Source organism: Physeter macrocephalus, chromosome 4 (assembly GCF_002837175.3).
Source record: "Physeter macrocephalus isolate SW-GA chromosome 4, ASM283717v5, whole genome shotgun sequence".
Classification (NCBI taxonomy): domain Eukaryota; kingdom Metazoa; phylum Chordata; class Mammalia; order Artiodactyla; family Physeteridae; genus Physeter; species Physeter macrocephalus.
The window spans coordinates 45,509,654-45,519,805 of record NC_041217.1 but is presented as its reverse complement, the minus strand read 5'-3'; the positions used below and the strand labels follow the sequence as shown (position 1 = coordinate 45,519,805).

The 10,152-nt window shown below is 50.6% G+C and overlaps 1 protein-coding gene across 2 annotated transcripts in view; it reads right to left on the bottom strand.

Annotated features, from left to right (window-relative positions):
• Positions 1-9,219, bottom strand: part of TNN (tenascin N) — a 63,524-nt gene extending 54,305 nt beyond the window's left edge. For both annotated transcript variants that reach the window (XM_024133706.1, XM_024133708.2), the window contains exons 1-5: positions 8,814-9,219; positions 7,019-7,393; positions 5,655-5,918; positions 1,986-2,171; positions 535-624 (exon numbers count right to left, since the gene is read on the bottom strand). In XM_024133706.1, coding sequence (XP_023989474.1) covers positions 535-624; positions 1,986-2,171; positions 5,655-5,918; positions 7,019-7,393; positions 8,814-9,219 — 1,321 coding nt within the window. The remainder of the gene's footprint in view (positions 1-534; positions 625-1,985; positions 2,172-5,654; positions 5,919-7,018; positions 7,394-8,813) is intronic.
• Between the last annotated feature and the right edge of the window lie 933 nt (positions 9,220-10,152).

Here is a 10,152-nt window from a genome sequence, read left to right as displayed (position 1 = left end):
GGCTCACGGGCCCAGCCGCTCTGCGGCATGTGGGATCCTCCCGGACCGGGGCACGAACCCATGTCTCCTGCATCGGCAGGCGGATTCTCAACCACTGCGCCACCAGGGACGCCCCTCTTTTGACATTTTAAAGCAAACTCCCTGAGTGTGTTTGTCATGAAAACACCACAGGAATGATAGAAAAAAATTATAAATCACCTGTCTTAAGTAATGTGGAGCTGTGTGCCTAGGTCCAAGATAATAAATGCCTTAAAGATAACCCAGTGACTGAAGCTATTAAAATAAGCAGAAAGGTGTTGGAAATGGCCTTTCCCCTTGACTCCAGGATCCTGGAGGAGATTTTCAACGGCAAAACATATTTGAAATAGAAGAATTTTGCTTCCCCTCTCCTGCCCCCCAAAAGATGTCAGTACACAAAGAGACAGGCTGTCTCTACACACAGATCCCAGAGTTTTTATCCAAAGAGGAGTCAGCCTAGAAAATATCAGAATACAAACATGAGATGCATTCATAGTGCCTCCCTGTCGTTCTTACCTGTCCTGCCATTCAGGAGAATCGGCTTGCCCTCGAGGTCTCCCCTCATGGGGACAACTGTGATCTTATATTCTGTCCCCGGCTGCAGACCTAGAAACAAGCAGCCAGCGCTGGGTGTGAGTACAGGCTCCAGACCCTCGAGCCCCAGCACTGCTCTTCCCCAGGATTTCTCCTGTGAGGGTGTGGAGAGGGCTATGCTTCTCTCCTCAAGACTATAATCTACCTGAGGCAGCTAAAGAGCTGCAGGACCAGTGGAATACGAGGCATCATTGCGGAGCCTATCAGTCATGAAGCGCGGGCCAGAGTGGATGAGATGAAGTTAATGGAGTTCCATTCCTTCCTTGGACCACTGAGAACTTATTTCCCAATTGTATTTACAGCCCAAATGTTTTTCTGCTTCCAACAATCCTTTTCCCTCAAAAGTTTCTTTCCTCCCCATTGTAATAATTAGCTTAATTTTTCCCTCTTTATTTTCTTTGCTTTAATTTGCCCTTTCATTTTCTTTTTTTCTTTATCTTTGTTTGTTGTTTCTCTGTAGCGGCAACTTGAATGATTGTCCCTCATGACACAAATATTCAGACCCTGGTGGTGAACTGCAGGCAAACAGCAGCATGTATGAGGCTCACACGCGATTTGCCACCCCACAAAACATTGAGAACCCCAAGGTGACCTCTCAAGACAGAATGCAGGGAGTAGATGGCAGGACAAGGCCCCAGAGGAGGACTCACCATGGAGCTAAAAAGCCTCAGGGCCCCTCACCTGCACCAGCCCCTTCCAAGGCCATGTGCTGAATTGGGTATTCGTGCTTGTGTATTACCTTTCTTAAAGAGGACACTGAAAATTGTACAAACTTCAGGTGTCACAAAACCTTACCCAGCCCTACGTGGCCCCATTCTGTTTGCAGTCGTCTGATTTCCAGCTCTCCCAGAGTTAGCTCAGTCACCTGGGATAGGAGCGCCCTACCCCAGGCCGCCTAGCTCAACTCTTTCCACATATGGCACTGAACAAACCAACCTCAGTCAACCAATTACTCTCTCTCTCTCTCTCTCTCTCTCTCTCTCTCTCTCTCTCTCACACACACACACACACACACACACACACACACACACAGTTCTTCCAAAAGGAATGTCTGTGTCCCATCAAGTCCACCCCGAGACACAGACAGGGGCTTCCAGAGGGTTAGCTGACTTGGGAGAACATTTCAGATGTGTAATCTGTTACCCAGGTGCTCCGAGCTTCCAGAGGCAGTGCCAGAATGCTGGAGAAGAGACCTCGAGCCCCCAGAGTGGGCTCACCTCTGGGAGTTCCTGGGTCAGGGTTCAGGTGATTCCCAAGGCCCCAGGACCCTCTGTGCACACCTGAGCACTACAGATGCCGGTCCCCTCTGCACACACTCTCCCCGCCTCAGCATCCACCAGCAAACATCTCACATCCCCAGTGTTGACTCTTACCCGTGATGTCATATCGGCTTTTGGGGTCACTGCTCTTGGGCACGGTGACCTCGGCCACCTCTTGCCCTGTCAGGGGGCCATACTGCAGCTTGTAGTAGTCCACCTTGGTCGGGGGGTTCTCCCACTCCACATCAAGGGAGTTCTCAGTCTCATCCGTCACCCAGGCAGTGCCAAGCACAGCAAGATCTAGGGCAGGGGTCAGGGAGGGCAAGAGAAAGCAGTGAACAGCAGGGGCCCGCAGGTCTGTAACAAGACACTGGCTACCAGGTCAGCTCCCTTTCTTGTCACACTGAAAGCAGGCTTCAGCCCCAGGACACAGTCCTTAGAAGGTGTCCTAGAACTACCAAAGTAGCAAATAATTGTTGGTTTTCACACTGTCCATGGAGGATAGACTGTCCTTCGGGAAAGCCTCTTCCCCGTCCCACCCCATCAGATACCATGCAGTCCTCCCTGTCCACGCTGCTGTGGCCAAGCCCTGAACCTCGCCTCCTAGGCCAGCCATCCAACCCACTCGGCCAGGGTTCACACAGCTCTGAACTAAACAATCACCCTTTAGCTGCAGAGCCCCTGCCCACAGAGACTCAACCTCAGGATGAGAAGCTCAAGGCCCCTCCATGTAGAGTTTGGGAAATGCATTTCCAATTTTCTGGAGTATAACACTGGTAATACAACCAGCTCTTTCCTCAGTCTCCCAAATTACAGCTCCTTCCCCTTCTCTCAAATTCTCCTATAAGGATTAAACATAGGCAAAACTATAAAGTAGGAGAATTTTAAGTTGGTCCTTCTGAGTATTCTTCCTGCACCTTCTACCAAATTTTAGCACCTCCACCAGGTACCTGGTGTCCTCAGCTGCCCCACCGGTCCATCCTGTGAAGAAAGAGAGTTACTGTGCACATTTATTCATAGTAAAGTATTTTTTTAAGAGAGTGCAGTGTTTTATTTTATTTTATTTGTACTTTGGCCACTCTGAGCTAAACCCAGGGATCAAACACAGGTCTCTGCAATCCTAACCACTAGACCACCAGGGAACTCCCATAGTAAAGTATTAATGGCTAAATGTTCACCCCTCCACTCAGAAAAATATGAAAATATAATGCTTATTACAAAGGAATGGATCGCTGATGTGGCTCTGTGGGAAGAACCGTTGGGTGGTGTTGAAGAGGGGTCTGGGGTCTCTGGGAACACTTTGAGCTCCAATGTCCATATCCCAGGCCGATGTCACCTGGCCTGAAGTTTGGAACAGGAAAGACAAGCCCCCAGACTTTCAGCCTCGCCCCTTCCTCACCTCCAGTGCCTTGGTTCTGAAGGTGTTCCCACCAGACTGACTGACCCCTTGTCAAGGACGTAGGACAGAGAATTTGTGCATCAGTCAAGGGGTGAACTCTATGCTCTCAAGGTCCCATGGCTCTGAATGTTTCTGCTTCCCTCTGTTATGGATAAAGAAGCTCACGGAGCATTTTCTCTGAAGCACTCCTGCCCAAGCTCTGCCTTCTACCTGCCCGCCTCCAGGTTCTTCCCTCAAAGATGGGAATTCCTTGAGGCAACAGGTCAAGAGGCAAGTAATGAAAGTGACTCAAGGATTACAGAAGGGGCCCTACATGGCTCACAAGTGAAAAAGCAGGATCTTAATGAAAATGTTCAAGATGATTATGGGGATAAGTGTCTCTCCGGCTGAGGCTTCCCGGAGGAGCAAACCAGAATGGGTTTCACTTGAATCAGATTAGAAAGACGACTTCACAGTCACAGGAATATACAAGTCCCTAGAGCAAGAAGCCTAGAGGGGTTGCTAAGACTTTCAGAACAGGTGTCTCAGCTTTTCATTGAGAGGCTGTGAGCACTGTCCTGTCTAAATGCAGAGGCAGCCACAGACAAAAATGGGGAAAGAGAAAAGGAGCCCGACAGCTGGGAGCTGGTCTGGGTCTCACAGGTGGGCCTTGGTGTTCTCCTGTTGAACATAAACAATTCCACAGGACACCAACAGCAGACAAGGTGCTCTGTGGCCATGCCAAATTAAGACCAAACAAGACGATTCCAAGATCACGTCTGCACCCAGGCAAAACATGAATGAAACATTGTCCATTTCACAAAAATGACTAAACATCCTCCCTCCTGACTGGTATGAGTGACTGTTCCTTTTTTACCAATGACAGCTTTAGCCTCCATCTAGTCTGCCCTCTTTCTACATAAGATTCACTAAGATACCAATCAAAGGATTACCCCCAGGTCCTGACAGCATGCAATCCAAAGCAAATCCCTGCTTCCTTAACTCTTCCCCCAAATCACCTAACACAAGCCCAATTTCTACACCAGTCCCCTCTTACACTGTCTTACTGAGACATCCATGGTCCCCCATGGTGTGTGTGCTCCGATGCTGCAACCAGCAATAAACCCAACTCGTTCAACTACAGGGGTGCCCTGAGGGGTCTTTGGCTGGAGGGCAATCACAAATTGCCTTCCCAAGCATGACAAGTCCTTTGTGGCTCTTTCCAACACTGAGCTATCCCTACCCTATTCTACCCTTACCACCAAAAAGGACAGGCAGTCTGATGATTCTCCAAAGACACTGCATGTCAAAGGTCCATCCACCTGGATGTCCCTGGATTTTCCTCAAGAGTTTAGGGCAAGATGGAGGCAGCTCATTTTTATTAGCATCTAGGACAGTGCCTGGCACGTAGTAAATGTTCAATAAAGTATGCTGAGAAAATGAATGAATCCAAATCACTCAAACAACTAGGTTTCTCCAAACCCTTGAAGATCTAGGCTGCCTCAAGTACTTTCATGAGAAAATAAGAATTTCTAAAGAATAAGCAATGATGCTTGCCCTTCCAAGCATTTTGATAGCATTTAGTGGTGCCCTGGAGACTCCATCCCTCCAGATCCATCCTCCTTCCTGCTCTGTATCCCAGATTATGACCTCTATGAAATGCATTAGCCTGGTTCCCTCGACCTCTGGTTTCTGGTCATGTTCAGCCATTGAGAGTCACCAGAAGAGGGCAACTGATCTCCTTCACTCCCTCCTGGTGGGGACACAGTAGACTGCCTGCATCTCTCTACCATCAGGCAGCCCTCTCCTAAAGCCCTTTCTGGGTCCCAGTACCAACTTCCATCCCCTGCCCCTTCAGACTGGGGTGGATCCCCACTGATGCCAGTCCTAGAGTGCTTCATCATCCAAACCCTACCTATACCTCTATAAATAACCTCTTCATTAAACTTTCTTCAGATACCCTGTTTGTACCCTCTCTTTTCTGCTGAGATGAATCTAATTGATACAGGTGACTTCAGCAGACCCCCATCCATACCAACTTGATCTTGCTGAATGGTTGCAGTGGCTCAGTGAGGGCCTGCGGATGCAGGTGTACTCCACGGCTGCTTGTATGTGGGTGCAGGGCAATCAGAGCTTACTAATCTCAGGGATGGAGCATCTGCTGTGAGCCCCAAACCAGCAGGCTCCATCACTGGCTTGGAGGACCCAATAACCATGGAGGAAAGAGAGAGGAACAAGAATGGAGACTTTTCTTCAGAACCTAGGATTGCAGCAGCTATGTTTTCCAAACCCCAAATCAGGGCAATGGCCTGGGGTAGTAGAAGGGTACTTGTGGGGACAATGGAAGAAAATGCTTAAAACAGAGCCTCTACTGGGAAACCTGGGGCATCTGGCTGCTTCCTCACCTGTGGTGGCAAGTAGATGCTGTGGGCTGCTGGAAATCTCTTTCTTCACGTTGCGCAGGGTGACTATGTACTTGGTTCCAGGCAGCAAGCCAAGGATCTCATAGCTGTGCTGCTCCTTGGGCACTTGGATCTGCTTGATAGAGAGCTCCTTCCCCAGGGGGTAGTAGCTGAGGAGGTAGTGGTCCACCTGGCTGGAGGGCTCCCAGCTCACCAGCAGGGAATCCTCTGTGCTTTTGAGCAGCTGCAGATCCTGGGGGGCGACCACTGCACACAGAACAGGAACAAGCATGCAGACGGTGAGGAAAGAAGGGTGGGAATCCATAGCCAATATGTATTCATTGAGCACCTACTTTATACTTAACACTATGACGGTGGGTGTGGAGGATACAGAGCCTGTGTAAGGCACCACTGTGGACCCCCAAAAGTTATTATCTGGTTAGGAGTTAATATTGACCCCCTATGTTGCCAGAGCTGCTCCAAGTCTTTGTTCAAAACCCTCCAACCTCCACCTTTAGCAGGAGTTAACATAAATCTTTAAATTAAATGGTCCAGGGATGAGAAAGGAAGCTACAAACAAACAAACAAAAAAGATGGAACCAGCTGGGACCAAGATGGTGAATCTGAACTCTGACAGACCCTGAGTTTCACTCTACGCTTATTTTACTACATTAGCATATTACATGACACACCTACCAGCAGCCATGACTGGGACTTTAAGGACCAAAAAAGGATGAAAAGAGAGTGGCTCCCCACTCCCTCAAAAAAGCACTACTCCTCCTCAGGTAGACTAAAGCATACGCCTCCCCACCATTAGCCTCACTCCTACTCCCTTTGTCTTTACTCATGAGGATTAAATCTCTCTTGCCAGGTGTGCGAGAAGTTGATCTGTGAGCTTAGTTCCCACTTCTCCATTCTTTGGCCACTGAATAAAGCTTGTGCTTTGTGGATTTCAGCTCAAGTTTTGTTACTGGCTGCTAGAACCAGAACCCTCCCCTAACCAGGCAGAGAGCCTCAGCAGGGCTAGGGCCCGAGCAGGGGCCATAAGACTTCATTCAGTAACACCTAACACAGGCACACACCATCAGGTAAGACTATGGTCCTCAAACCAGCAGTATCAGCATTATCTTCGAACTTGTTAGAAATGCAAGTTCTCGGGCCGTCCCTCAGACCTGCTGAACCAGAACCTCCGGGAGGGGCCCAGGAATCTGTGTTTTAACAGGCCCTCCAGGGGATTCTGATGTAGGCGAAAGGTGTGGGGGGGTGCCCTTCTTAGGACAAAATGTAATTGATGGTTAAACGGTGCCGTGGGAACCTCCGGGGCAAGTTAAGAAGAGAGGCTGGCCAAGGCGCATCTCTGCTCTCACCCTGGGTGCAGTCGAGGCCGGTGAAGCCCTCCTCGCAGTAGCACTCGCCCGTGTCACAGAAGCCATGGCCGCTGCAGTCGCCGGGGCAGCGCCGCTCGCTGCAGTCCTCAGACATGAAGTCCTCGTGGCACTGGCAGACGCCGCGCACGCACACGCCGTGCCCGCTGCAGTTCTCCGCGCAGGCGGGGTAGGCGCAGTCGGCCCCCACGTAGGGCTGCTCGCACAGGCAGCGGCCGTCCACGCAGCGCCCGTGGCCGCTGCACGCGCCGGGGCAGGAGGGCCGCTCGCAGCCGGCGCCCTCCCAGCCCTGCTCGCAGTGGCAGCTGCAGGTGTCCAGGGAGAAGGTCCCGTGGCCGCTGCAGTGGTGGCTCAGACCTGCCCGAGAGAGGAAAACAGTCAGCTGGGACTTGAGGGCTGTGAGCGGGGAATCTCCTTCCCTGGGTACCCTAAGAGCAGGCTGGTGATTTCAGGATCCTCCACGGCTCTTTCTGTGGAGGAGGGTAGGGCCTACGGGGAAGACAAGGAGTCTGCCCTTTCCAACCTGGGCCAGAGGAGGACCTGCGAAATCTATTGATATATTTTATGCCTGAATAGCCACAGGGACCACATTTGCCTTTCCCTTTTCATTCCCGAGTGCTCCTTTGACTTCTCTTGGTTCCCTCCCCTGTGAATGGTGCTAATTGTTTAGTACCTTTCTATGAAGGTGCCTTAAATGCTCCAACCTGGATGTCAGTGGGCCAGCTTACACTAAGGGACAGGGCTCCTGGGCCAGGCAGGAGAGCTCCAGGCTGGGTGGGAGCTTGCCTTGGTTGGAGGGGGCTGGACCTAGCAAGACTGGGTCCTTGGGAAATGATCCCAAATTGAAGCCTGGAAAAGTGGACCTGCAGAAGCTATAAAATAGCCCAGTCTTATTATGGGGGTGACAGATGGGAGGATTAACCAGGCTCCTCTCTCTAACCCCAGACAGCAAGAAGCAGTTGGAGGGCGGGCCAGTCAGCCCTGTCTCTTCACCAGCCCCAGCTCCTGTCTCAGAACACCCTCTCTCCTTCCTAAAAACTTTTGACATCGAGGTCCCTCAGGGGCAGTTCCATGCTGTTTTATTCATGACAGCATCCTCTGTGCCTAGTTCTGTGTCTGGCTTATAAGAGGTGCTCTTAACGGTAGCGATTTCTTCAGGCATTAAAATATATGCCAAAGTATCACTGGTTATTATCATTTGGATCAGCCTGGCAGTTTATGCTGAAAAGAAAATGTGGTGATTGGGGGGCTCACTATTTGTAAAATCAAATTGTAGTACTTTATTACTGATAAAAGAGTTCACAATTTTCTGGCTAATGGCCGGGAATCTTCTTTACATCACCCGTAGTTCTCAGAACTAGACTAGCTGATAGAATTGTCCTCAATGGACAGTTGAGGAAACTTAAGGTATTTGCCCAAAGTCACAAAACTAAAGAATGGCAGAACTGGGATTTGTACCCAATCCTGTCTAGCTCCAAGGCCACTGAGCTTTCCTCTCTAACCCGTTGCTTTCCCTTACAATAGAGACTGGATCCCCAGGTAAAACTGCACCCAAAAGCGTTCTTATCCGGAAGCACTGCCCCAAGAGTCCAGACTCACTTTAAGAGTCGCTGGTCCCTCCCTGCTCAGGCTTGAAGATAACCCCTGGAGGTAAGTGCCAATGGTGGCACCCCCTAGAGAAAACCCAGAGTGAGAGGCAGGGTGCTTGTGAGGCTGGCAGAACACATGAAGCTGCTCATTCAGTGTTTGTTGAATGGATACCAGGTGGTGAGCTCACCAGCAGCTCCCGGGCAGCAGCGCTGGGCACTACACCGTTCCTTCACCTCCGCCATCTCTTCCTCCAACTTCTTCACCCGAGCCAGGAGGTCCTGGATGCTGCCTGCTAACTCGCAGTCCTTCTGGGGTGTCTGCAGGCGGATGTTGTGCCTGAAGATGATGCTCTGTTCCTCATCCTCCCCCGGGGCCAGGAGTGAGGCTCCAGCATCACGGAGGGGCTGAGGGTCAGCCTCCACCTGGACCAGGGCAGACTTGGGCACATCAATCTTGTAGGTATGGCTGACAGTGACCTGTGGCTCCTTCTCGCTGCAGCCAGAAGACTCGAGAGTGGCCGGGGCTGAGGCCACCAAGAGCACAGAGCCAAACAGGAGCCCCAGGGGGAAGCAGAACATCCCCTGGAGACCCATCCTTGGAGTGATGGGGAGCGGATGCTCCAGGAGGCCTGCATCCAGAAAAACATGCAAAAGCAAGCCATGGAGATTAGCTAATGGAAATTGGCCTTTTTAACAGATTCTAAGAGTCCACAGGAAGCTGAGAAACCAGAAGAGAGATTTCCTCCTATATGGAGGACCTGAACTAGATTATTTTTTGTTCCTTCTTCACACATTGCGCATTCTTGCCTCCTGTCTTTGCTGACACTGTTCCTACTCCCTCAAGGCCCTCCTCTTCATTTCTTTTTTTTTTTTTTTTTTTTGGTATGCGGGCCTCTCACTGTTTTGGCCTCTCCCGTTGCGGAGCACAGGCTGTGGACGCACAGGCTCAGTGGCCATGGCTCACGGGCCCAGCCACTCCGCGGCATGTGGGATCCTCCTGGACCAGGGCACGAACCCGTGTCCCCTGCATCGGCAGGCGGACTCTCAACCACTGCGCCACCAGGGAAGCCCCCTCCTCTTCATTTCTAATTCTGTATTTCAGCTGCACTGCAGTAATAACAAGAACAACATCTTGTAGTCAGGGCATACTGTGTGCCAGGCTTTGCTCGCCCTAATCCCTGACCTATACATTGACCCTAATACCACCCCCACACTAACAACACCAGCAATCATAGCTGCACATAGAGCACAAGCTGTGTGCCAGGCACTATTCTAAATGTTCTACATTTATAAGTTCATTCAATCATCACAACAACCCTTCATGGAATATACTGTTACCCCCATTTTAGAGATAGTGAAACTGAGGCACAGCTACCTCAGATGACTTGCCCGCAGGCACATGGCTGAGAGTGGCAGAATTTGAACCCAGGAAATCTGGCTCCAGAGTCTGTTCTGGTCACGATAACATCATACTGCCTCACACAGATGAGGAGGCAAAGGCTCAGAGGATAGAGCACGTTGACCTGG